The 27,852-nt window shown below is 45.8% G+C and overlaps 1 protein-coding gene across 9 annotated transcripts; it reads left to right on the plus strand.

The window, feature by feature from the left end:
* The first annotated feature begins 655 nt into the window (after positions 1-655).
* On the plus strand, positions 656-27,824 carry setd5 (SET domain containing 5). Of its 9 annotated transcripts, XM_057031057.1 has the most exons (26): positions 658-1,113; positions 8,027-8,144; positions 10,820-11,081; positions 11,575-11,677; positions 11,993-12,255; positions 13,061-13,107; positions 13,185-13,372; positions 13,454-13,492; positions 14,111-14,401; positions 14,509-14,657; positions 14,737-14,854; positions 15,080-15,189; positions 15,273-15,504; positions 15,589-15,672; positions 15,861-16,010; positions 16,095-16,469; positions 16,579-16,839; positions 17,057-17,174; positions 17,285-17,514; positions 17,736-17,792; positions 17,873-18,331; positions 18,541-18,633; positions 20,266-20,540; positions 25,708-25,829; positions 26,159-26,247; positions 26,732-27,824. In XM_057031057.1, exons 3-26 carry the CDS (start codon positions 11,011-11,013, stop codon positions 27,248-27,250), a joined length of 4,443 nt encoding a protein of 1,480 aa, XP_056887037.1. In that variant the 5' UTR covers positions 658-1,113; positions 8,027-8,144; positions 10,820-11,010; the 3' UTR covers positions 27,251-27,824. The 9 variants fall into 9 exon arrangements, with proteins under 9 accessions (XP_056887043.1, XP_056887042.1, XP_056887037.1 ...); XM_057031061.1 differs by lacking the exon at positions 8,027-8,144 and having other exon boundaries at positions 11,541-11,677; XM_057031056.1 differs by lacking the exon at positions 8,027-8,144.
* The last annotated feature ends 28 nt before the right edge of the window (positions 27,825-27,852 follow it).

Here is a 27,852-nt window from a genome sequence, read left to right on the forward strand (position 1 = left end):
CAACAGCTTCGGGTAGCAGTTGAAGCGAAGGACACTTCGGCACAGCAATGACCTCGGACCGCTGTGGACCTTTATGTCTCAGCCGTTAGCGCCCTGTTATCCAAAGGACACCCGACATTCCGCTCATTAAATGGTAGGCCGGGTCTGTGGAGGTGGGGCCAGCCCGATGGGCTGACCCTATCTATGGTGTCCCTGGAACTGGGCCCCAGAGACCCCGTGTCGGTAAACGCTACCCCAGCCCATTGTATGTTGCCGTGACGGTTGCTCTTTCCACGTAAGCAGGTGAACGGAACGCTCAGAACACAGTCCCGTTTACGAACTGGAATTAATCCCGATTTGGTATTAGACTATTATAACGATCATTTCCCGACACTTTGAAAAAGAGGTACTCCGGTCCCAAATCCAACCACTCCGTTCTCTTTGAGTTCTAAGCACACAGATGAAGATAAAAGTAAATAACTTCGATTCCTCCGCGGAGCCGATTCCTCCCACTCTTATGTAGCCAATGGAAACATGACTGATGTTATATTGTCCCAGACATTTACACTATGTCTCGTGCATGACGTGATGGACACACAGGAGTCCAATCAACGGGGAGAGGAGGAACAACAAGACTAGGAACCACCCATGAAGTCAGCCCATGCACGGTCGCCCGGGAAACCCTGTGGTGCGCTTGTGCGTCAGCTTGGTCGAGACCCGTGGTCGATGCCGGTGAGGAGGGGGATGGGCGCTTCGTGAATGTAAGAATCCGAGACAGAATCTGAGCCCTGTAACGTATACAGCAGCATATACCCCATTTTTCATCCCGAAGGTTAATACACGTTATACTTAAATATATGGATATTTCCAGCGAGGATTTATAAAAGACACTCAATGGATGATGCACCTGAACAGAGCAGGGGATTTAACTTTCTGCCTGAACGTGGGAGACACTGAGAAGTTCCATTCCCACCACTGAGGAGGAAGCTACTTTTAAGGGCAAAGGACACTAGGATATCCCGAGGCAGCCCTGTAGGCCTGCTGCTGTAGTTGGATTTGATGTTGGGATACTCTGAAGACTTCCTACTGTGCTTGATTGTATTTCGCTTGTCCAAGTTTGGAATGCCTTTTTAGGTGAGTAGTTTTAACATTACCTTTGGTATATGTTAGGTTAAATATAAATACCACAGGCATGTGGTAACTGTTAAACAGCTAACCAAACATAGCGCCGAAGCTACGTTAGCAAGCTAACTACTTAGCATCAATATAAGTTCAGTGGACCTAGTTGTTGGCTCCGAGTAGGTTTCGCTTGTACAACAGTATTTTCATAAAAACGTCCAGCATTCATGTTCTCTGCTGGCACCAGGTGTGCGTGAAACGAACGATAGCTTTGATCAGCCCCTCGTGTGTGTTTTTGAAAGCTAACTGGGTGGTTTGTTAATTCACTCCATTTCCAGTCCGTATCTCGTTAAATTCTATCGCATGTGTTTGAACAAAAACGCGAAAGTCGCACAATAAGCTATCGGTCTTAAAATGAAGGTTTTCTGGAGACGATTGATGTGAGGTTAAGGGGTTCCTGCACAATGTGTGTTCCATTCGGTTTTCCAGATTTTCTAGCCTGGCTTAACTGGTAAACTTCTGCAGCCATTATCTCACTGTCTTCGCAAAATAACCTTCCATTTAGTCTCATTTAAAGGAAATAACTTCCGTTTTGCGTCCGTTACATCGCGCTTTACATTGCTTCAACGCTGTGATCTGGCTGTTGTTAAAGTTAACATTCAAACAAACACGAACAGGTGTTTTTATTACAGGATAACATTTTTCTTGAAACTGGAAGGCTGGTTGGAACCGACCGCCACCAGGGAAAGACTCGAGGAGATGTGCAGCCTTTATTAAAATCACCGGTCCATTATCACAGTGTTCTATTAAGAGCAGTTGTAAATTCTCTTGTCGAATCAAACTCTTTTTTTTGTACCCGTGAACTTACTGCAGTTTGATCGCGGCTTGTTTGCGCTTCGTGTTAGCTAAGCAGCAGCTGTTGTGTTGGTTAGCAGAGATGGGCTAAGCTTCTAGCTAACTTTATACACGTTTTCCGGGTGCTTTTTGTCTTCAGATATATGCAGAACATGTCCGTGTTTCTAAAGACGAGCGTATCTGCGCGTTTTAAAGTCCTTGTAGCATGTTTTTATACACTGCTGTTTGGAGTTTAGTGAAATTCTGTGTGGTGCGTCGTTGTGTTGTTTGGCTACATCATGTGCAATTGTCTTTGGCAGCATTCCTGACTTCGTTCAGGCGTGTGAATATAACTGAAAGCTCGGCTGTGTTCTCTCTGTCTGTCTTTTTCTTGTGTGGGGGGTTTGTTTGGTATCTGATCTTCACCTCCCCCACTCAGCAACCCCCAGCCGCGGTGGTGGCTCAGAGAAATGGCAGTATTGTTTTTCCTTTTAACCACTTTACACACTTATGTGTAATATAAATTGTCTCAATGATTCGAATACCGTCGATAACATTTCGGATCACGCATAGAAAGCCACTGGAAGATTTGAGCTGCAGAATGCCACATTTGGCACCCGGTGCTGGGATGTGGTCGGTGTTCCTCAGGGAATGTGAGTTTTCAGAGGACAATGGCTGCTCACCGGTGGTGACTTGGGTTCACAGATCTTTTCACGCGTGACTGTTACATTAGTGTTTATATTGAAGGAATATTAATGTGTCATCACCATCTGTTCAGTAAGGATTCAGGGTCAAATTTGAAAGGATCGTTCCACTGTCAGAATAGCTGCTTCCTTGGTTTATCCAACTTTGGGTCCAAGGTTTAAATATAATAAGACAAGTGAGTGTGGCTGTGACTACATGTTATCATAAGCTAAAGTAGCTTCACATCTTTAAATAGATTCTGTGGGCTGCCGATCCACATGTGGCCAGTCAGAATCATTGGGAACACAAGCCCCCTCCAGCACCCCCTGACCATTCTGCCACCCTGGGAAAAGCAGTCCATGCAAAGCTCTACTGCCATGTTGTGAACTCAACATGTCAGCTTTCCACAGCCCAGTTGCCTCTTCACCTCACAGAATTTTGGACCCACGTGTGCATGCTATTGATGGCTATGTGTTGGTCATTGTGATCTGGTCACTTCTGATTCTGTGCTCACGTTAACTGATGACTCATTCAGCACCATTTTGTTAGCATAAGGTTGGAAGGAGAGGTGGGTCTTAGAGATAAAAGACATGTAACCATAGTAACAGCTGTGGCCGGCCTCCAGAACCTGATCGTTGTCAGTCGAGATGTGAAACCATGTCAGTTTGGACCAGTGTGGCTCAGCAGTTTTGTGTGAAATAAAAAGAGAAGCAGCCTGCCAGGGCGCATGAGCCTGCAATGTGAGAGGTGTGTGGGACAGAAGAAGCTAGCAACACCCTGATCTCCATGGAGGGTTGGGGGCAGCTTTTGCATGTCAATATGTTAAAGTATGTCATTGGGCCACCAGGAGGATACAGCTGAATGTGTTTTATTTGATGGTACAAACTGCTTTGCTGGGGTGTCTGGAATGATCATGTGAGTTTCAGATGTGTAGTTGACAGACTAGCATCTTTTTTGCAGCCTTTCTCTTGAGCAGTGTCAAGCCTTCCTCTCTGGGGTTAAAAACAAGCTGCTGTGACTCCTGCCTTGTCGCTGCATTCTTATTGGTGCACAAGCTCTGGAGCCGCTCCAATAAGGTGCAGCCTTTCCTCTGTACCAAGGATCTGTGCTGCCTAATGACCTTCTGTGCTGAGGAGCAATGCTTCATGGGAAAATTAGGAGGCAGGTGGTCTCTCTCCAGTTGCCTTCTCCCTATCTGTCTCTCCATCTCTGTCTTTCCCCATCTTCCTTTCTTTCTCTCTTTCTCCACATATCTATATCTTTTTGTCTGTTTGTCTGCTTCCCTCCCCAGCACTGTCACTCTCTCTCTCTCCATCTCCACTGTATCGTCCTCTCTCCCTTCCTCTCTCCCTGTCTCTCTGTTTCTATTTCTCTCTTGCTCTCGTCCCGTCTCTCTGGGTCTCTGTTTCTCTCTGCCCTGGCCAGTCATGGTTAGCATTAGCCAGCCTTGACACGTCATGTTAGCAACACTATCCTGTAGCCTGTGTGGCTTATGCACAATCATGTTTTTTAAGTGATTTGTAAAACTGGTTGGGTTCTTCTACTGCGCTGTATCTCATGAGCACTCGGTGCTCAACAATGTTAGACTGCTGCTGTGGTTGATTGCTCCTGTCTGTGGAAGCGGAACCACCAGTATTACAGCATCACCTCCACATATGTTATTTCATTCAGATTCAGATTCCTTTATTTGTCCAACAGGGGGAAATTTACAGTGCAAAATTTGAGATAAAAATAGAAAATATACAAAAAAGGATGTATATATACAGTAATCCAAGATAAATGGATAGCCAGCCCTTGTATACCTGTACATAGTACAGAGGGTGTATACAATATATATATCAGAATATATAATATTCAGTGTGTGCTATCGGGCATTGTTTGTTGTGCAGCCTGACTTCAGCCGTCAGGAAAGATCTGCGATACCTCTCCTTCACACAGTGAGGGTGGAGCAGCTGCTCACTGAAGGAGCTGCCCAGTGCTGTCAGGGTGTCCTGTAGGGGGTGGGACTTGTTGTTCAACATGGATGACAGCTTACCCATCATCCTTCCGTTTCTCACCACCTCCACCGAGTCCAGGGGACATCCCAGGACAGAGCTGGCCCTCCTTACCAGTCTGTCCATCCTCTTCCTGTCCCTGTCCGTGATGCTGCTGGGCCAGCAGACTATCCCATAAAAGATGGCTGATCCCACCACAGATTCCATATAAAGGAAGAGACCCACAATCTGCACATGAAAGTAATAACATTAATAATACTACTGAGCATAATAATGATGATAAAAATAAATTAGATTTATATAGTGCCGAGAAGGAGTCCTTTGTGTATCTGCACTGGATAGCTCTTCCTAAACTATGCGGCTGTAAATTGAAATTTAATTTTAAAGGCCTGAATTTCAATTGTGAGAGCTGAAGGTATACACCTCTGGCCCCCATATACACAGACATCCAATAGTGTTTGTCCCAATGAGGCTTTGGAGAAAGATGGGCTGTCCATATGTCTCATTTAGCCAGTCCTTTCTTCAGATTGTTCATTCAAAGATCAGTTTGTAGTCTCCACACTGAAATAGCTTCATATGTCCACTTCTGCCATGTCAAACCAATAAAATCAAATAATAAATAAGTCAGGACATGTCTGTCCTCTGTCTTTTTCTGTCATATGTTGCATACACCAATGTGCAAACATCTGGGCAACTCTCAGTTCTAAGGCTGCTTCTTAGTTTCTTGCCGCATGGCTCCCATGAAGAAGCAGCATGTGGAGGCTATGATGGTGCTGCTGGCATTATGTCAAAGTACATGACTGCAGCCTCCAGACCTCCAACCTCAAAAACAGAGTTAATCAAGAATAATGATGGTGATGTACTTGCTCTGGTCGTCTCATTATGTCTGAACACAGCGTCAGGACTCAGTCTGACTGGAAGGCATTAATTAAGATTAGGATTTACTTTATTCATCCCTGTAGGGAAATCGAATTGTAATAGCAGCATAGACATGAAGAGATATAACTATAGTATATAACCACAAATAGCAGCAGGTATATTTACAAAGCATAGAAATAGAATAAAAATGAAATACAAATAAGATTATAACGTAGGCATAGCGATAACAATAATAAATTATAAACATATTTACATAAGTATAAAATAATATAGAAATAAGATTAGAACATAAACATTAAACAATTAGTGTAACTGAATGGGCTGGGGGGCACCTAAGCTGATGCATAAACCCAATAAAGAGAGCACAGCTCTGACAGAAAAGGATGAATTATAAAGTCTGATGGCAGATGGCAGGAAAAACTGGGATCACAGGTGTGTGACGGTGCTCAAGAAGACCAGGCCTAAAATTAGTTCATCTTCTTTTTGGTGATAATCTGACTACTTCAGCTTCATTTTATTTCATTTCACTCTTGTCGTGACTCAATTATCTCTGTGCTGTAACTGAATATTGTTCTATTTTACTAATTCCTGTTGAATAACTTCGATCAGGACAGAGACACCTACAGGATTGGGCTGGTTTTACAACAGAACTAGACCATGGGGAGTTTGAAACATGTTATTGCAGAACATTTTCAAAGATCCACACCAGCACATCTAAGAACAATCTCTGCCTATCATTAATGCTGAAATGATTGTGCCCAACCAGCCCTTTTATGCACTCACCCTAATCTGTCAGGTATATATCATGAAGGTAACATTATTTATGACAGCAGAGCAACTGTCTGCATTGAAACAGGTCTCCCAGCTGTCAGAATGTAAACAGACAAGTATGACCTGAACCTCCATTCCTGCTTTCCTGATAGGCAGCTGCTACAACATCTCAGCTAATGTAAATGTGCACTGTAGGTCTTGTTTTCTAACATTTGCTAACTGCCAACATCATTTCAGTTGTGAGTAGCAACCTGATGTGTGCAGCTTGTTGTAGAGTAGGTATAACAGGGAGTGTGGAGGGATATTTAGCAGCATGAGTGCTCAGTGGCTTCTGCTATTAATACTCCTGTTGTATGATACTGCTTTCACACTTAATTAAGCGGGTCAACCCGGCTCAACTCGGCATTTAGGCATGTTCACCTCACCAGCAGTTGCGGGTCTGCCCTTCCACTGGGTGGGGCGTGGTTGTTTACGCGCTCCCTTTCATACGTCATCACATCAACAAGGTCATTATTCAACCTTTACCTGCGCTGGGACACTGAGAGGTGGACAATGAACAGCATGGACGTCAGGGAGTCCATGGTCAGCCTTGTTTTTTTCCTACTTTACAATTTTGTCCCTTTGGCAACATTTCCAAGTTCAGAAGAGATTGAACAAATGTTCATTTAGAGGAGGATGACACAATTTGGGGCTAATCTGGACAGACATTTGACTATGTCTAAATTATGGCTGCAGTGACAAGGCTACTAAGAGAAGGAGTAACTCCTGAAGAATTTGTCTTTGAAAATACACACACACTTTGCTGACAAGTGTGTGCACGTGCGTGCGTGCGTGCGTGAGAAACTCCTGATCAGTGGAGGACACAGAGGACAGTGCTGGTGCACCTAGTTGAGAGCAGGAGACGCTCAGGAGGTTTAGCCAATGCTGAGTGGCCCTAGCTAGCTGCATTAGCAACAGTGCTAATAAGGCCACTCGGAGCATCCCAGGCTGCTAATATCAGCATCAATAACTGGGATCAGCACAGAAGCTGAAATCTACTGATGAATCTCTTCTTCTCTTCTCCATCTGCTGATCTTGTCCGTTGGCTGCCATGAATTATGAAAATCTGTATGGTATGGCAACACAAGCTGTAGATCAACAATCCCCCATGGGTGGGGGTTCCCCCAGCAGGACGGACGTCACCTATGAGCTCCAATTAAAGGTGGAGGAGCTAAAGTCTCTTGAGACGAGACCAGTCTCTATGGATAGGATGTTCAGTGGCTAAATCACAACAGGACAGGCAGGAACGTCATCGTCATGGGCTAATTTAGCAGGACTCCATTCGTGGCTGTTAATTTCCCGGGTCAATTTTAGTTTAAGAGATGAAATGCCACGGCGACCCTTTCACAATGCCAGATCGACCCAGGAATACGCAGGATTTTTGTGCAGTGTGAGACTCATGGTTAATGCCCTATAAATGAAAGTAATCTGTGGGATATTTTGATGTGAGCAGAGGTTATCCTTGCCTCGTGCATGTAACAGTAGTGCTGCTCTACTGTACACTGATAGTCCTGACATCATAGCACAGACTATAAATTCTCCCCCAGGTCTCTCTGCTCTCTGGGCTCACTTATGGTTGACCCAATTTTCAGAGGCGGAAGTAGAATTCAATAACTCAAAAATTCAAAATACTACATGATTTTAAGACTTAAAAGACTTTAAGCTTAATTGTTTTTCTAAACATTGAGTTACAGTTGTTGATATTCAGTTTGTCTGATGTTTTCAAGGTGTCCACACCGAATGACCCGTGTCAGGACCCAGGATGACTGCCTCATCCTGATCTGGGGGAGGAGAGAACAGGCTGATTGGGCTGAAATCATGTAGTGGACCCCCCATTTGAGCCAGGTTATGCTCAAGCTTTTCTGCTGAAGGCCGCTTTTCCTGTCGGTGTTATGTGTTTGTGGGTCAGACTGGATTTCTCTGCAGTCTACAGAGACAGCCTGTAACAGATGGCATTTAAATAAAGTTGGACTGAATTAAAATCCTATTGTAGATTTGAAAGTGAACAAGTGCTGCGTAGAATATCCTCAGATTTATTTCAAATGTATGGGAGCTGTGATGCTTCAGGAAAGGTATGTTCGTAATGAGACACTGTGCAATGGTTCCTCCCCCTGCTTTTCAAAATGGTCTCTGTTGTGGAAGTGAAAAGACTGGAGCGCAGGGGTAATCTGAGCCTGGTATTCATGCTCAGGAGGGTGGGGGCGCCTGATGAAAGCCGCCTTCCTCCTATGGAATTCACCTTCCTGCCTGACTGTCTGAATGATTGGAAGGAAATGGTCCCCATTAGCGGGGAAGTTACATTTACTGATCAACATAAGCTCAGAAGTAGACCTATGATCTTGAGTATTTTTTACCATTATTGAAACTCAAGAATTCTAAACATCCTAAATGTGAGGCACTAAGTATAAAATGAACTCTCATTCATTGTTAGCAAACGTTGCAAATGTTGGCTTTTCAACTGTATTAAAGGGCAATATTTCTTCAGTACTTAGCGAACTGCGTGTCAACACATTTGACGCTGTTATGTTTCGACTTGTCGACCGAACGCCTCCTTGAGTGGTTACTGTCTAAGGCTCTTCATCTCATGGTTTATTCCACCATGGAACTAATGCAGGAGTATTGGGACCGATGCATAGACTGCTAATCTCTGGTCATACAGCCCATTTGGAAGTGAGAGACAAGGAAAACACAACATATATTGAGGTTGGGAAAATTGAGTTAATTTTAATTGATCCCTTGATTAAGTGATTCATTGACAAGCGTCCCAGGCCTATTCAGAAACACTAGGTTTTAGTCAGCCAGTCATCATTGCCATGTTTTCCCTACTGGGGTTGGGAAGTGTCCAGAATAGTCTCCGGGCATTACCTCTGCTAACCCTGACCTGACCGGTTGTGGTTTCCACACATGGGTTTCATGTGTTTTCAGGGGACAGTAGTCAGACTCATCTTTACTGGATCCATGCTGGGTTGAACTGGGTATTTATCAAACGTTAATATATGAAATCTGAGAGATTTTTAGCATTTTTGACCTCAGGTTGACCTTGTCTCAGAAAGATGGACCAGGTCATGGTGTTAGCAGACTTCAGAGAACCTGTCTCTGTCCCTGCAGCTCTGCTTCTGCCTTTTGCTCGGTCTTTCAGCAAAACATGGTCACATGATTAGTGGGGGTTTCATGGATGATGATTGGCTGGTATTCTTAGCTACCTGTCAGCATGAGGGCAGAGAGCACCTCCTGCTGGTGCTTCCTGATGGGTGCAGAGCTGTGAAGATGTTTTTCTGATCTCCAAACAATGGAAAGGAGTATCATTACAGTAATTATCTTTAAAAACAATGAGTTTCTGATTCTGTGTTTTGTCATGTGTTGGACTAATCTTGGACTAATCTAGTCCATGAAAATCCATACCAAAATTAGTTGCCAATGATTTTAGTTGGTGATGTCATCACCTGTGTTTTTTCACATTGTGGAGCTCCTTTCACCCGGGAGTTGTTGGGATTGCACAATAGTCACTGAGATAGTGACGAGAACATGGAATAGCTGCAAAAGGTGACATGTGGATCATAATGACACATGGTGATCAAGTGACATCTTCGTGTCCATTTCAGTCTTAACATGGCACCAAAAAAGATGCACAATTTAATTGAATTGATCGACACGTGGTTCTGTTGAGGGAGGGGGGGACAAAATCTGAACTGAGTCAGAAATGTGGCTAGTTGATGGTTGCTGATGCCAGTGTGGATTTAGCTGGCTTCACCACAGTTAAACCGTCCTTCCTCTTTATGATTTAACTTGGTTTGGACACACAATACAGATTCAGGGCTTTTCTAGTGGGGTACATAGTAGAAGCTAAGGTCTAGTGGGCCCGGGTTCCACCTTGCTGAGCAGGGACTATTATGTTGATGTTGGTCTGGTTGTGCTCTGATAGACTGATGTCAATGTTTTGTGGGAAAGCACCTTAACTGTGGATGAGGGTGCTAAAGATGGGGTTAGAGAAGACATTGACCATCCTGCAGGCCCAGGAAATCCTCTTCCATGAGCCATGGAGGCAGGCCCTCCCCACTTCCATCAACACCCCGAGCTCTTCATGGCTATTTCAGTAGATGTTTAATCATGACACGCTGGAGTCTTTAAAGGCGTTTCTACTGAAGGAACTTTAGGGTAATTTTCCAGGGTTAGGGCTATTGCTGTGCGTCTCCACTGCAGGAGCCATCCCCCAAATGGCCATTTAGAGGAATTTTTAGGGTGCCTGACTCATTCTTTCACTCGCAAGCACAACAAATTCAGGAAGATTATCAGCTATCAAACATCAGTCAGTAGTTGTATTGAGTACAGTCATACCAGTGGGTCCGATTTCCCCGTTTACATGGACACAGAGGCTAGGCTGATTAAAAGTGTCTCCACTCTGAAACCTTTTCAAAAAGTGTGGGTTTTAGGGGCTGAAAACTCAGTTTTGGATTTAGCAGACAGCTGTATTGAGACAGAAGTGTCAGTTTTCACTTAGAAACACTGTATTCTCTCCTCAGATCCCCATGACCATCAGCCGTGGGGTACGGCTCGGTGGTCCCCCACCGGTGGGTGGTCTGCTGCTCTAGTTGGAACCCTGTGATTTCCATTGCTACCCGTCTCCTTCCCTATCCTGTTCCATCCTGTCCCTCCCCTCCCCCTCTTTCCCCCTCCTTCCCCCTCTCCCCCCCACACGTCTCTGCTGGACGTCATGAGCATAGTAATCACACTGGGAGTCACCACACCTGAGACGTCTTACTCGGATATGGCTGCTGGATCAGAGTGAGTACTGCCTGCAGATCAGCGTGGGGTTCATGGAGGTAAACATTGACTTCCAGTGACAGAGGGATTTCCATAGCAAGTCTGCAGCCCTCTATAATTCTTTTCCTGGACAAGTCAGTTTATGGAATAGAGGTGGAGATAAACAACAATTATCTTGCAATTTTTTAAACGACTGAATTCAGGTTCTGGCACATTTGTGAACCTGCTGCACATTTGCCACTCTTAAAAATATCCACCTTTTTTTTTTACCCTGCTAATGAAACCAAACAAATATTCTAAGTAGATATGAAGGAATACATTTGACACTTATCTCCTGTGGATATCGTTAAGTAATTGTAGTTTCCTGGCCAATGGCTCTCAAGGTAATTGAGATCTTGCTGGTGGTCAGTGAGTGGGATTACTCTCTTTGAAGTATGCTCTTTCTGCTCTGAACATTGATATCATGTTGGCGCCACCTAGCGACATATGTGAAAGCTGCGCTGCTGTGTTCCAGCCCTGAGTCCGTTGAAGCGAGCCCTGCCGTGAATGAGAAGAACTACAAGAACCACAGCTGTGGGAGTGCACAGAGTCATGGTTACCGGGGTCTTCCATATGCTGTGAGTTTTTTTTCTAATCATAGCCTCTGACATTGTGTAAATCCTGTTTGATTGAATCAGGTTGCAGTTAGTTGAATCTTTTCCTGTTTCTGAACTTTCTGAGCTTCTGATAAAGTAGCACAGTCAGACTGAGAGTGAAGACTGGAGCAGCTTCCAGTGTGATTAAATGTAGCACCTGTCCTGTTAGTCTTCTGTAACCACAGACTGCTTCTGTTATTAACAGCTGTACTGTTTCACACACCTGTTGTTTTGCCCTCATTTTCATTCGTCTCCATTTTCCGTTTCCCTTTTTGCCTGAACACCCGTTGTTTGAAGATGCAACAGTCTTCCGTTGTGTGTTGTCAGGATCACAACTATGGCGCGCCCCCTCCCCCCACCCCACCTTCCTCTCCGCTTTCCCAAACCATCATTCCCCGCATGGATCTCAATGGCGTGGCACGTGGCCCCCGCTATCACGAAGTAACAGAAGAGAACTCGGCCGACAGCGACAGCTCCTCAGAGGAGGACGGTGCAGTGTCTGGCTGGTGTCATTGCAGCCTGACGGCTGACAACCTGCTCATCAAATGTGAACACTGCAGGTCAGATGTGCTGCCTGGCGGCTACTTCAGCTACACATCAACATAGGAGTAAAACATAGTCTAATAAACATTGATCACAGGTGCTGAAAGTTGCAGAGCTTCAGTTTCCATTGAATTTGTTCTCAGGTCACACAGCCTTCAATTTGGTTTAAGTTTGTAGAAGTACAGTGATGACATTGGCAGCAGTCAGCAATTGGTTATGATGTTTAAGGTGTAATCTGCAAAATCTCAAGGCAAGGCATGAAGTGGTCCAACTCTCAGCAACATTAGCTGTGTCAGCTCTTTGGTCAACTGTCCAGAAAATCACTGTGTCCAAACCAAGTTAAATCACATTTTGTGATTGCAGCTATTAACACAAATTCAACCAATCCCTGCAAATTTGCATGGCTTTGCAATTTTGTTCAATCACTTCCATGCTGTCACATTGATGGTGATTAGATGTTTACTTTCTTGTAAGTGGCATGAAACAAGACACCTGTATAGCATCACATCTTCAATTTAAAGCAAATATTACAGTTAATTATCAAGCAGTTTCCAGATGCATAAACTGTTGGACTTGGCACAGGTTGTTGCTTTTATACCGCTAAACATGTGCGAAAGCTGAAACTATACTGAAATTGACAGTATGAGAGTGAAATAGATCTCAAGGGTGTAAATTCTCCTGACATTTTTTGTAAGATTGTTTTCTCCGTTAGTGCTCTGAGAAAAAATCCTGCATCTTTGTCCACATCAATAACAGCATTTCTCTGTCCTCTTTGAGGTCGAGAACAAGGCAGCTAATTTTTTTTTTCTGTGGACTCAACAGGAGGAAAGGCTCGGAGGTTCAACACAGAAAAGCAGAAAATGTCTCTGGTAAACTGTCTTCATCGTTGAATGATCATTCAATGATTTCTGTCCTCTTGGTATAACGCTCTTTGATTTGACTCTAGCTGGAGAGAGCAGTGCCACTGAGAGTGGTGATGAGGACGTGTCACCCTCCACGATCTCCTACACTGCCACTCAGCACACACCCACCAGCATCAAACTCACCGTCAACCGAGTTAAATGCAGTAAATCCAAGAAGAGGAAGAAGAGCACTGAGAAGGCCCGTGGAACCCCAAAGAGCAAGAAGGTCAAGGTATTAGGCTAATTGCAACTTCACTTTTGATTTGAATTTCTTGCATGTGAGGGTTTCATCTGTGTTCATGTTCTGTTTCAGGCTTTCAGAGAGGGTTCGAGAAAGTCAATGAGGATGAAGGTAAGACTTGGTAAATTGTGTTCTTGTTCTTGTCCTTCGAGAGTACCATATTTTCGGGACTATATGTCGCTCCGGAGTTTAAGTCGCACTAGCCAAAAAATGCATAATAAAGAAGAAAAATAGATATATAAGTCGCATTTTGGGGGAAAATTTATTTGATAAAATCCGAGACCAAGAACATACATTTCATCTTGAAAGGCAATCAGCATGGATTAGTAAGAGGGTTACAATATGCTAACGTAACAAATTCAGCTACATGACCCACAACGAACTGAGTACGTGTTTGCTTTGTTAACGTAACATATTAACAGTTATTCAGATAACTATAGCATAAAGAACATCCGAGCAAGTTTACCAAACAATCAAGTCTAACTCCATAGACGAAGCACCGCTTCATCTTCTGCGTTGCTAAAGGAACTCGTTCCTCAGGTACACCTGCCTAGAGCGCCCTCTTGTGGTTGTCAGTGTGAAAATTACGAACAGGTGAAATTCTGTAATGTATTTATTTAAGTTGCTCCGGAGTACAAGTCGCACCCCCTGACAAACTATGAAAAAAAGTGCGACTTATAGTCCGGAAAATACGTTAGCTCAAACTCATCCTTTATCTCTTTTTCCCAGAACTCGACGACTGAAGCCAACACACTGGACGAGAACACTGCAGAGGGTTGGGAGAGCCGAATCCGTCAGTGGACCGACCAGTACGAGGAGGCTCTGGCCAACCAGTACAGTGCTGACATCCAGACGCTGCTCCAGCTGTACCGTGCTGCCAGCGGCACTGTAACAACATCTGAGAGTGGCACTGGCACTCCTCCTACCAGCACACAGATCAGCGCCTCCCTTGAAGGCATGGACACCATCAACTGCACCGAACTGTCCTGTAACAACACGGTGCTGAGCTCTCAGATGCAGGTCAGCTCACTGGCACATTGTCACACCCAACAGACTTTAAGGCAGCTAGTTTTCCATTTCTTGTTTCTCCATTTTCACTGAACTGTAATAAATTTGCCTATTGATAGCTTCAGTTGGGTCGGGTGACCCGAGTTCAGAAACACAGGAAGATTCTCCGTGCAGCAAAAAACTTGGAACCTGACACTCTGATCATCGAATATCGGGGGAAGGTCATGCTCAAGCAGCAGTTTGAGGTCAACGGACACTTCTTCAAAAAGTATGACTCTGTAGTTGATGTTTGTGACACCGGTGACATCAGTTCTGCTCTTGATGTTGCCTCTATGCTTTTTTCACAGACCATACCCTTTTGTGCTATTCTACTCTAAGTTCAATGATGTTGAGATGTGTGTTGATGCCAGAACCTTTGGAAACGATGCCCGTTTCATCAGGAGGTCCTGCACGCCCAATGCTGAGGTCAGTGTCCTTCACTGCAGTCTGCAAATATATCTCCTATAATTATCCAGCAGCAGATAATAACCTCATCTTCAGGATGAGAAATCTTGTAAATCTGACAGGATTCATTGGTTTATTGTTCTCAGAAGGATGAAACCATTCTTTGAGTACTGTAGTACCGGTAAAATATGTGTCGATGGAGAACTTGAAGGTTTATATTTAGTATCCACATGTTTTCTTGTCTAGGTTCGCCACATGATTGCAGACGGCATGATCCATCTGTGCATCTATGCTCTCAGTCAGATTACAAAGGATGCCGAGGTCACAATTGAGTTTGACTACGAGTTCAATAGCTGGTCAGTGTTAGTTTACTCCTGACGACACACAGCAGAGTCTGTCACACTTGTGTTGTTGTAATTGTCTTTCTATCCATCCTCAGTAACTACAAAGTGGACTGTGCATGCCATAAGGGCAACCAGAACTGCCCAGTGCAGAAGCACAACATTAGTCCCAGAGAAAACCTGTTAACAGCCCCCTCCCTGCCACCTCCCACCCCTCTGCCTGGTGCTGAGACGCGGAGAAGGAAGGCCAGGAGGAGAGCGCTGGAGGGTGTTGTGGCAACTGAAGCTAACCAGGAGGTCAAAGAACTCCAGGGGAGCAGTGACACAGAGGTTGGTGTCGTCCTTGTGGGTACCTCAATGTTCAAATTCCTTTTGCTGGACTGTGACACATTTTTTCATCATAAATGGCATCAGGAGAGATTAATGGATGAGGTGAAGGTGGAAGATGGAGAGGAAGGTGAGATGGATGAACAAGGGCTCGCCATCTCCGTCAGAAGAGTGAGACACTTTGCATATTTTACTATTTATATGTGAGTGAGGAAGGGGGTGTGAAAAGAGCTGTTGGCATAACATAGGTGTTCAGGATTTAAGGAATAATTTCTGTTGATAAAAACACAGCAGACAAAAGTTCTAATGCAAAGTGGTGCAGACAGAATGTGAAAACGGACCTTCCTCTCCTCCCTCAGGGCTCCTGTTTGGACAGGAGACGCAGGAGAGCTGGGGCTTCAGAGGTGAAGGAGGACGATGGGGTTGAGAAGGAAGACGTAGCGGGAAACCCCCCTGTCCACCAAGCCAGTGGGGTGGGAGTCAGCACACGGCGCACCGCATCTGTGATAGTGAGTGGGAGTGTTCGGTGTGACCAATATCCAGCAGAGATGTCTGGAGTTGAAGAGATACTTGCTCTCTCCTTTATCTAAAAGGAAACTGTGTGTGTTGAGGAAAAACCACCATTACCGAGTCCTCCCGCTCCAGCTGGCCCTCCTAAACCTGCACGATCCAACAAACCTCGTCCCAAAAGTCGTGTTTCCCGCTACCGGTCCAGCTCATCCCAGCGAGCCCGGCGACAGCGGCAGGCTCTCGCCCAACAAGCCGCTGCTGCCGCAGCAGCAGCCATGGCAGCCACACCATCATCTGCTGAACAGAGTGGTGGTCCAGATGAGGAGGGTCCTGAGGGGCGGTACAGTGCTGAACATGTCCAAAGAGAAGGTGGTCTGGGGTCTCATGTCATTGATGGAGATGGTCAAGGTCTGAACTGCATCAATCGAGCAAACTTCCGTTACACTAAAACTAAAAAGGTAAGTAAGCATGATAACTGCTATTACATTTTCTAATATTTATTATTTGATGAGATGGTCATTTGATTACCCGAAACCCTCAATCACTGGTGATGCTCTTGGCTCTCAGTATCTGGTGACAGAGTGGCTCAATGACAAGATCCCTGGAGGGGACAAGGTCCACCAAGAAGTGCCCATAGAGCGTCCGCTGCGGATCACCACGGACCCCACGGTGCTGGCCACCACCCTCAACATGCTGCCTGGCCTATCCCACTCTTCGCTCATCTGCACCATGCCAAGACACTACGTCCGCTTTGGCTCCCCGTTCAACCCAGAGAGACGACGTCCACGTCCACTCCAGATGGATGGTACTTATGGCTGCTTTAAGAAGGTAAGCAATAGATCAGGAGAAAGGGGCGTTCATCAAACTATTAAAATGTCACACACCTGTCAGTGTAACGGAGCTGTAGTGATCTGCAGTTGGTCATGTGATATTAAATCATTTATCAGGTATGACCCTCAGACCGGTCTGGGAATTATCAGGGCCTCTCCTGTCCAGTAATTTCTTTTTGTGACACCTGGTCTTTCTTGTGACTGTGTTGATGTAGAGGTGGATAAAACAGCTGGAGGACGAGAGCTGTTCAGCCAGTGTTGAGGATGGTACAGAGTCCACCTCCTCACAGCATAGTACCAGCAGCAGATCCACCCCCAACCCCCTCTCCAGTGGTATGTACTTCCATCATCAATTCCGCTGCCAGAACCATGATTTATGATCACAACAATTAGGAATGAGTAGTTCTCATGCAACCACCCACATGACGAATGTTTTTCCACAGAGCCTAACGTGCCATTTAAAAAGCGCCATGCTAGGTATGGAGGTGGGTCAACACCAGCACTGTCAGACCATCTGCTCCGCCCACTCTCGCCCATCACTCCACCACTTCCAGAGGAAGCCCTCCACCCACTGCTCCATGGCCCCCATGGTTCTCTGTTGACCAATGGCTTGGTTAACTCCCCTGTGCCGTCACTGCCTCTTGGCTGTTGCGACACAACACTGCAGTTTGAAGTAAGCTCCTGAATACTGCCCCTCTACCAGGTTACGCTACATTTAAATACTGACGCTATGCCGGTCTGATCGGTCAATAATGGCAAAATGTTAAAACATCAAATTGTGTAGGTACTATCAAGAGTATAATTTTCTCTATTTCTGGGCTTTGACGAGATTGTCCAATAAATCAATAGGGTTGGGCTCTGTAGAGTTTCTGACTGCCTCTTTTCCTTCTGTAGAACATATCATCACCTGAGGCCTCACCTGTTCACCAACCACAATCCATCTCTCCTGAGGTTTGTTCTCACCCCAAAACTGTTCTCTGAAGATCACAACCTAATCGTAATTGTCTAACTGTGTCTTTTTCCACCTTTAGTCATGTCTCCAGATGGACTTTGATGGTCCTAGGCCTCAGTTCTCTGACCTGTCCCTCCCCTCTAGCCTGGGCAGCCCAATGGCAGTACCATCTGAGGACTTTTCCATTCCTGGAGGCCAGGACTCCTCCCAAGGTTCATCCAAACCAGCATCCTGTCCGTTGTCTGACCCAAACCAGTCTAACAGGGAGCAGGCATTCAGGACAGAATTCAACCTCATATACACCTGCTCCCCCCTCAATGCCAACCTGGGGAACCCCATTACTATTGACCATCGCCTCTTACGCTCAGAGGGGGCCTTTTCACCGGCAGAGTCCTTCCATAGCTCCATTAGTGGTCAGGGGCTTCTGGGAGATGTAGGAACAGGCTCCGTGTCCCCGTACAGTGAGGCACATTACGTGGGGGCCTATTTGGACAGTGGCACCCCTCCTCACATCACCAATCCACCACAGAAAAAGAAGGCAAGTTATGTGCGCATGAATGCAAATGCTTACTATGTGATCTGTGCTCAGAGCTCACGATGTGCCTCTTTACTTTGTGTCACCTGATCAAGACCCAAACGCGTGTGTCTCTGAAGTGATGACGTAGCTTTGATTCCTTCCTGCTCTTCCTCTTTTGCTCTTCCTTGACACTTTTTGCCAGTCTCTCTTCCACTTTTCTTCCAAGGCAGAGGGCCAACCAGCAAACCTTTAATGTGCTGACAGGGAGGCCACATTACCAGGCTATTGATGTAAGAAGTCATTACAAGCCTGTACAAAATATGGTGAATATTATCCCTATAACTCCATCTTTAGAAGTGTGCATGTCCATATAGTTTCTCAGCATCTCTATGCGACATCCACCCCATGCTGTGATAGCGCCTCCCCCTCTCTTTCAAAATATATCTTAATTTTTGATGCAGATTTCTCAGTTTTTATCATTTCAGTCTGCTGTGTATAAAAGTTCCATCACCCTCAGCTCCAGGTGTAACGATTCATCTCTAGGTGAATAAATCAAGCTTGTTAAAGCCAAAAAAAACAATTCCAGTCTACATAAAAATGGCTTTGAATTCAAATAGTTTCTAACCATGAAGGACTCCTGAGACCAGGACACACTAACCACACGGTTATTTGAGCTCAAATTAAAGTGGTTGAGGAGTGTGTTCTGCACTGTTTGCATCAGTGCACTTCGGTCTAGACAGCCTGTATCAGGATAAAAAAGGCCAGAATACATAAAGACAGCTGACAGTTGAAGTCATGTTGGTGTGTCCCTGGCCTGAACCTCAGGATCCTGACCCTAAATTAGTTCCTGTCAGAAGTGAGAAGAATCGGTATCCAAAGATGTTTTGATATGTTAACTCTAGAAGAACAGGCTGTTTTGTCCATTGATAAGATGAATCGTTCCACCCTGACCTTCAGGGTTGAGGTAGGTGATCTATGAAACTCGCCCTGGTGTGGAGATAAAGCCTGTGTATCTCTGCTCCATCTCATTCCAAGCTGATCTGTGATGCAAAGGCCAAAGTTTCATCCTTGTCATTGCCAATCAGCACTAACCTGCAGAGCTGCAAATGGGTTTATCCAACACAGATCAAATCATGGAAATGTGAGGGTGTCCAGCCAAAAATATGTGTGGCAGGTTTGAACAAAAATCCTGGCATCTTTTCTCAAGCCATTAGATATTCTCCGATATGATTTGATGTTCCTATCCAGGACAGAACATGGTCATCACTGGAACAAAGAATTTGACTTCCACCTAAACTCAAAGATGACATGATGCAGGCTGGCATTTGGTTTGGAACCTGTTTAGATCTTGGATCTCCTGTTTATCAGATCCAGAGCCCGCAGAACCCTCTCCTCTCATTCCTCACCAGCAATAATTGTGCAGCATCTGTGTCATTATATGCTGTAGATTAATAACCATATTCTGCATCTGACTTGGTACTGCTGCTCGTTGAGACTTACAAAAACTAAGTGTAATCATTACAATAACGAGAAATTCTTAATCCTGAGGCAAAATGAAGGCCAACTGTAGTGAGCCAGTGATATTTCATATGTTCCCATGACATCATGGTTATTTAAGCAAGACCCGCCCTCCACGCCTCACCTTGCTGCCTTGATGTCATTCTTGGGATGAGAACGTTCATTGCCATTGTTAGCAGTGCAGGTGTGTGTTACATTGATGTAGCCTGCTGAATGTACTAACGTGTTGAGAGCCTGAGTTGCTGTACAAGCAGAGTGTGGCTTCCATGGTGACTAAGTTTGACTTAACGTTGTTGGAGCTGTTTCCAGGTGAATGGTCTCTGGTGTGTGCATGTGGCGTGCCCGTCGTCATGTGATAGATTCAACAGCCCAGCATTGGTGTATCACTTCATGTTTTCAGATCTAGTCTTTGAAGCTCTTCTTCCTCTGCGGTTCAGGTGTCTCTGCTTGAGTACCGGAAAAGGAAGCAGGGGAACACTCGGGAATCTGAATCAATCGGCACAAGCTCATCCCTGAGAGGCGCTCCCACTCGACCAAGCTTCCAGTGCTCCCAGGAGTTTCATCACGCTCAACAGCACCAGCAGCTGCACACCCTGGCCTCCCCCCCGGACTCTTACTCCTCATCAGCACACATCCCGCGGATTGAGGAGGTCAGTCCCCCAGACCACCAGGGGGCAGTTCTGTATGGGTGCCAGGAAAGCAACAACCAATGGTGAGATGCTGTTATTGGAACTTTTTGTTAAGATTAAGATTAAGATGTACTTTATTCATCCCCGTGAGGAAATTGAATTGTAGAATACTATATAGTATATATAGTAGTATATATAGTATATATAGTAGTATATATAGTATACTATATACTATATATAGTATACTATACACAGTATAGGTTGCTACTACAATTATATAAGCATATATATACAGCATATATTATAAGCATATATATATATATAAAATAAGCATATATATATACATAAATATAGAATAAAATAGAAATAAAATTACAAGATAAACATTACACAATTATTGTTATTGGCTGGGTTAGGATGAGTTATACAGTCTGATGGCGGACAGCAGGAATGACTTCCTGTACCGTTCCTTTGAGCAGCGAGGCTGCAGGAGTCTGCTGCTGAAGCTGCTTCTCAGTTTGTTCACTGTGTTATGGAGGGGGTGGGAGGGATTGTCCATGATTGTCCGCAGTTTCAACACCATCCTGTCCCTCACCACCTCGTCTTAAGTTTGCAAGTCTACAGCCAACAACAGACCCTACCTTTTTGATGAGTTAAGTCTGTTGGCATCCTTAGCTTTAATGCCAGCACACTACAGCAAAGAAGATGGTACTAGCCATGACAGACTGATAGAACATGTGGAGCATCCTGCTGCAAACACTAAATGACCTGAGTCTCCTGAGGAAATAGTCTGCTCATGGCCTTCTTGTGGACAGCATCGGTGTTTATGGACCACTCCAGTTTGTCCAGCTGAACACCCAGGAACCTGTAGGATGGGACTATTTCCACATCTTTTCCACTAATGCAGACTGGGGAGGGAGGGGACTTGCTTTTTCTGAAATCCACCACCATCTCCTTCGTCTTGGTCACGTTGAGCTGCAGAAGGTTCTCCCTGCTCCACCTAACAAAACTCTCCACAAGGTCCCTGTATTCCAGCGCTTCTCAAATAGTGAATTTGAGAAGCGCGTGACCCCGGAGAACATGTTTTGTTTTTTTTTGCCGTACTAGAATAAAGTGTAATTGCACATCCCGCGCGCACACACCACAGAGCAAAAGATAGGAAGTGCAGTGAACAAACCACCAAGAGACAGCATGAAAAAATACTTAACAGTGATGAAAAGAAAGGCGGAGAGAGACGGAGATAATGAGACATATGAAAGTCTCCCGAAAGCTAAGACGAGGAAATATGACTAAGCATATATAGCGCTTGGTTTCACTGCGACTACGGTGGGAGACGAGGAAAGACTGGTGTGTTTACTGTGTCTAAAAATGTTGGCAGGACAAGACATTACACCCCAGTCACGCTGATCAGCCGCTTGAGTTTTTTCGGCAAAAACGTGCCGAATATTGACAACAATCATCCCGCTTTGGTCTATATTTCTTTCTTTTTTTGTTTTCTTTAATATTAATAAGGATACAATGTTATGCAGAGGTGTACTTATAACAATTTCATAAACAAATGATACTAATTATAGTCACGGCGGGAGGGGGCGGGGGCGCAAAATGTTTTCTGTGTTGTTTTCATCCTCTTGTTCATTCTCCACACACCCGACTATGACTGTGTCATCCGAGTACTTCTGGAGATGACATGTCTCAGAGTGGTACTGGAAGTCAGCTGTGTAGGTGGTGAACAGAAAGGGGGAGAACACAGTTCCTTGGGGAGCTCCTGTGTTGCTCATCAGGGGGTCGGACACACAGCTCCGCAGTCTCACAAACTGTGGTCGGCCTGTCAGGTAGTCCTCGATCCAAGAAACAAGGGGAGCATCCATCTGCATGTTCTCCAACTTAGCCCTCAGCAGTCTTGGCTGGATGGTGCTGAAGGCAGAAGAGAAGTCGAAGAACATGACCCGCACTGTGGTGTTTAGTCTGTCCAAGGAGGAGTAAGCCCTCTGTAGCAAGTATATTACCGTGTCATCAACCCCCACCTTGGGCTGATAGGCAAACTGCAGAGGGTCTTGAAAGGGGCTCACCAGAGGTCTGAGGTGTGACAGCACCAGCCGCTCCATGACCTTCATAATGTGGGAGGTCAGTGCTATTGGCCTATAGTCAATCGGTGCCACAGGATGGGTCTTCTTTGGCACCGGGACCAGGCAGGATGTCTTCCAAAGCACTAGGATCCTCTGAAGATGAAGGCTCTGGTTGAACAGGTGCTGCAGTATTCCACACAGGTGCCTGGAGCAGTTCTTCAGCACTCGTGGGCTGATGCCGTCCGGTCCGGCAGACTTTCTCTGGTTGAGCCTCTCCAGCTCTCTCCTCACCTGGCCAGACGTGAAGGATAGTCCTGTCGGGGGGATGGGTGACATGTTGGAATCTATGTAGGGTGTCAGCAGGGGGGAGGGGGAAGAACTTGGCAGAGGTGTTAGGGGCTCTGGGAGGTGTTAAGGGGACCCATTGTTATCCAGAGGAATATTGGGACAGCTGGGGGAGGGGGAGCTTGAATCAAACCTGTTGAAAAACTGGTTCAACTCATTAGCTTGGTCCACATTCCCATCGGCTGAGCGTATTCCTTTCTTCTGGAATCCAGTGATTCTCCTCATCCCACTCCAAACATCCCTGGTCTGGTTCCTCTCCAGTCTCTCTTCCAGCTTCTTCCTATAGGCGTCCTTGCTCTCCTTCACACTGCGTTTCAGTTCCTTCTGTACACTCCTTAGCTCAGCCGGGTCCCCAGCAGTGAAGGCCCTCTTCTTCTTGTTCAAAAGGGCCTTCAGGTCACTTGTCACCCATGGTTTGTTGTTTGGGTAACAGCGTACCTTCTTGGTGGGGACGGAGTTCTCAGTGCAGAACTTGATGTAGTCAGAAACACAGTCTGTCAGTCCATCCAGGTCCTCACCATGTGGTTCACAGAGAGCAGACCAGTTAGTGGTCTCCAGGGCATCCCGCAGACGGTCCATGGCACGATCTGACCATTTCCTAACAGTCCTCACAGTGACTGATTGCTGCTGAACCACAGGTGTGTATGATGGGGAAAGCAGCACGAGATTATGATCAGACTTGCCTAGCGGAGGGAGTGCAGTGGAAGTGTATGCATTGGTGACATTAGCATACAGTAAATCCAAAGTCTTGCTGTCTCTCGTGCTGCACTGGACATATTGATGGAATGTAGGGAGAGTGGACTTAAGGGAGGCATGATTGAAGTCACCTGTGATGAGGATAAAGGCTCTGGGGTGTTTAGTCTGCAGGTCAGCCGTGACAGAGTGAATAACGTCACAGGCCGTGTCCGCTTTACCGGTCGGAGGATGGTGATGGTGATTACATTAGTAAACTCCCATGGCAAATGGTGTGGACGGAGTCCGATAGCAATAAGTTCCATGTCTGGACTGCACACGCGCTCCTTGACGTGAATATGCTCCGGGTTGCACCACCTGTTGCTAACGAACACGACCAGTCCCCCTCCTTTCTTCTTACCGGCCGCGGTGGTGTCTCGGTCCGCTCGCACAGTGGTGAAACCAGCGATCGTCACATTAGAGTCCGGTATCAGTCCATGGAGCCATCTCTCCGTGAAACACATGATACTGGCCTCTCTGTACTCCGTGTGAGCGCCTCCAGCTCATCCATCTTATTTGCCAGGGACCTGACATTCCCCGTTATGACCGCGGGGACGCAGGGTTTAAAACGTTGCCTCTTCATCCTCTGTTTAACTCCAGGCTTACTCCCTCGTTGTTTCCTCCACAGCTCCTTCGGGATTTGGGGCTTCTCTCTGGCCACGAAGGATGGTGGTCTTAGAGCCATCAGCTGGTCTCGTGTATAGACAATACTGGTCTGCTTCTCGGCACAGCTGATGGGGGCCGCGAATAACCTAAGCACCGCAAAACAGAGAAAAAAGTATTCGAGCCTCCAGAACATGGTGTCTGAATACTCCAGTTGTAAATGGAAAGAAAGAAAGTAAATCCGAATAGAAAAGAATGTAAACAAGTATAGAAAACACTACGAAAATATAAAAAAGAACAATTAAGTTTAGGGAGCTGCTACTACTGGCTGCCGCCTGGGACAGCGCCATTTTAATGTTAAAAGCATTCTTCCTCTTTTTTTTTTTTTTTTTTTTTTGGTTAAAAGCAAACTGTCCCATTGTAAAGTAAAAATGATCACGTTTAGCCTTTAAAAGTCCAGATGATGTCCCTATCTCTCTTTCCACGCTTTCTAACTTGCACTGGGCAATCCTTCCCTGTCTGGGTCACAACCATCTGGCTTTTTCCTAAAACCCCAGGATGGCCTGGGCTTTGGCCTCCACGGGTGAGCTCATCCCCAGCTTACTTCCTACTCCCAGAATAAATGTTGGTGGGATGAGTACACCCTGGACGTATAGGATGTTGATGTCATAAGACCACACCCCTTCTCATTACAGAGATGCACATCACCTGATATGCTTATTTGGTAGTGGGCTTTCGAGCCTATACAGCTTGGAGTAAGACAACGTGCATAAAGAGGATGATGTGGTCAAAATACTCATTTGCCTAATAATTCTGCACTCCCTGTATTGCTTCTACTCTGCACTACCATCCCCTATCAATGTCTGCAGCTCCTTGTCCACATGAAGATAGTGTTGATGTGGATTTGGCTGGATGATGAGAACTTCCTCTTGAGCTGACCACAGCCTCCAATTGCTTGTCCCATTGCAGCAGCTCGATGTTAACCTTTGTGTCATCTGTAGTTAAAATATGACTGCTGAGACAAGCAGCCCGACCTCACTAATGACAGCAGGGAATGTGTCCTTTCAGCACCTGTACAGTCCTGTACCAAACCAACATCTGGCTTTGTTGTGCTCCATCCAGTAGCTTCCAAGTTACCAGCTGAACCGGGCAAGCCGATGCTTTTTAACCTGAAAGATTGAATTAACAAAACTGGTGGAGTCTCCTCACTTATAAATGGGGAGATGACCAATACTTTGAATGAACAAGGTTTATATTTTTTAATCTTCCTTGAGTTATCAGAGGGAGCTGGAGTTTTTGGCATTAGTTCAGATCAGGTACAATTCAGGTCATGACTCAGGTGCCACCTGCCATTTGCTGCCAGTTGTTCTTCAAGTCGCCCTTTTGTTGTCAGTCAAAAGTTGCACCCAACAGTGTTCAGTTCAGGTCTTGGATACAGTGGATGGTTGAGTCATGTAATGTATTTTAAGAGGCGATAGTAATTCTCTTGTATTTTTTTCCTCAGGATGGTTCCCACCACAGTGGAACGACTGAGAGAAGGTCAGGGAGTCCGGGAGCGATTGCTGAGAGGAATCAAGATGGAGCGCTGTTACAAGAGGGCTGATGAGTCCACGGACATGGAGTCTGGTGAGAAAAAAATATCACGCACTGTCATCTCAGATGTTGCATGGAAGAGTCGGTCCAAGCTTAATGATCTACTCAGAAGAGTAATAACCAGCATTATTCTTGTGTTGTCTTACTCAGCTCGGTCAAAGAAAGGCTCCATGCTCAGAACAAAACACTGTCATTAATGCATGGAGCTTTACTGAATCAATAAGTCCTGTTTTTGTCTGATGTTAGGATTGAGGTCCTTCACAGGATGATGTGAAGAAGCTCAAAAAGCAACATTTCTTGTTGATTTTCTGTAAAAGTGAACTTTTGTTGTGTGACACTGTAGAGCACATTTGTGTTTGCAGATGCAGATCAATATGAGCTGCAGGCAGCATCTGTATCTTCTCCCATGAAGAGTCCACACAGATACAGTCCTTCTGTGTACTCTCATCAGGTACCACACAATACTGCACACACACTCGCAACAACGGCTAACTGTGGTTTACGTCTGGAGCCCCCCCTTTCACCCTGCATGAAAATATTATTATAGGGTGTCCTGCGTCATTCCCCTAAATTAGCCCATGACATTGACATTCCTGCCTTTTCCATTGTGATTGACCCACTGGACATCCTGTCCACAGAAACTGGTCTCATCTCACAGACTTTAGCTACTCCACCTTCAATGACAGCTCATAGGTGTAACCTTGCTCCTGCTGGTGTTGCGAACATGCCTAAATGCCGAGCCAAGGTGATCAACCCGGGTTAGAAAACCCCCCATAGAAATGCTCATTTCAGTGTGAAAGGAGTAGAAGACAGGCAATGCTGCAAACCCATTTGCATCTGAAGTGACACGCTAACCTTAACCTAAACTTTCACATCTAAACTGTGAGGTCACCATGACATCATTGGGTGAAGTTGTTTTCTGTCATTGTGTTCAGGCCTCGGACAACCTCCAACAGACTAGCAGTCCCTCGTTCCTTCAGCAGACCTCCAGCTCTCCCTTCACATCTTCCTACAGTCCCTCATCCAGCCAAAACTTCTACCACCGCCTCGCCTCTTCCAACTTGGACCACAGCCCCTCCTCATTCCCAGCTAACACCCCCACATTATCATCAGACTCCAAGGCGACAGCTGGCTCTGTCCACCAGCACAGCAACAGCGTAGATGGGAGCCACAGCAGCCACCTGAAAGGCAGCCTTCTAAACAGCCTGCCGCCAGCTGTCAGCCTGACTCCCAGGGCTCACACCAAGCTAGACTCAAGGGAGGCGGGCACCAAGGGGGGCCAACAGCCAGCCCCCTGCAACCTAAAATCAGGAAGCCCGCATCAGACAACACTGCAAGCAGGCTCCAGGCTGCTGACAGCATCCTCACACTCAGCCACACACTACCCCCAGCATCAGTTCCAGCAGTCCCCTCTGCAGGGAGCAGGAGTGAGGACTCAATCAGGAAGCCATTAGGGTGTGTGTGTGTGTGTGTGTGTGTGTGTGTGTGTGTGTGTGTGTGTGTGTGTGTGTGTGTGTGTGTGTGTGTGTGTGTGTGTGTGTGTGTGTGTGTGTGTGTGTGTGTGTTGGGGCAGGTGAGGTGTACAGATGTGATAATAGAGTGGATTCATTTTTCTTTTCTTTTAGTGTTTTTGTTTTCGGGGAACCACATGACTACCTTCTGCTCAGAGCCAATCAGCGTTGAGTTCAGGTGTTGAACAAACTGATGTGAGTTGGCAGAAATTGTCTCCAGTGTTTCCTCGCACATCTGTACAATGTTATCTGTTGTCATGGCAACCCGGCTGAATAACGCCGCCCTACCTTAGTAATTTTCCGAGCAGCTGTGATCCACAGTAAAGAAAGAGGAAGTGGGCGTGTTCCAGCCATAGTTTAGATGGGAGGATCATTCCATGTGATGAGCGCTTTTCCATCTGTCCCAACACTGTCCCAAACTGTACTGATGCTTTTGTTTGTCACCCAGACTGGTCTGATGACTCGTGGTGCTGCATACCTTTTATCTCCAATAAATCTGAAATCCAGTTGTTCCCCATGTATGGCTGCATTTCTCTTGATCCTCA

Source organism: Takifugu flavidus, chromosome 4 (assembly GCF_003711565.1).
Source record: "Takifugu flavidus isolate HTHZ2018 chromosome 4, ASM371156v2, whole genome shotgun sequence".
Taxonomy (NCBI): Eukaryota; Metazoa; Chordata; class Actinopteri; order Tetraodontiformes; family Tetraodontidae; genus Takifugu; species Takifugu flavidus.

What these genes read in the sequence shown, in the direction of transcription:
- setd5 (XM_057031057.1), top strand. Translation starts at nt 11,011, where the DNA reads ATGAGCATAGTAATCACACTGGGAGTCACCACACCTGAGACGTCTTAC. An exon ending in GATATGGCTGCTGGATCAGA is followed by an intron (nt 11,082 to 11,574) that starts GTGAGTACTGCC and finishes GCTGTGTTCCAG; the next exon opens with CCCTGAGTCCGTTGAAGCGA. An exon ending in GACTACGAGTTCAATAGCTG is followed by an intron (nt 15,190 to 15,272) that starts GTCAGTGTTAGT and finishes ATCCATCCTCAG; the next exon opens with TAACTACAAAGTGGACTGTG.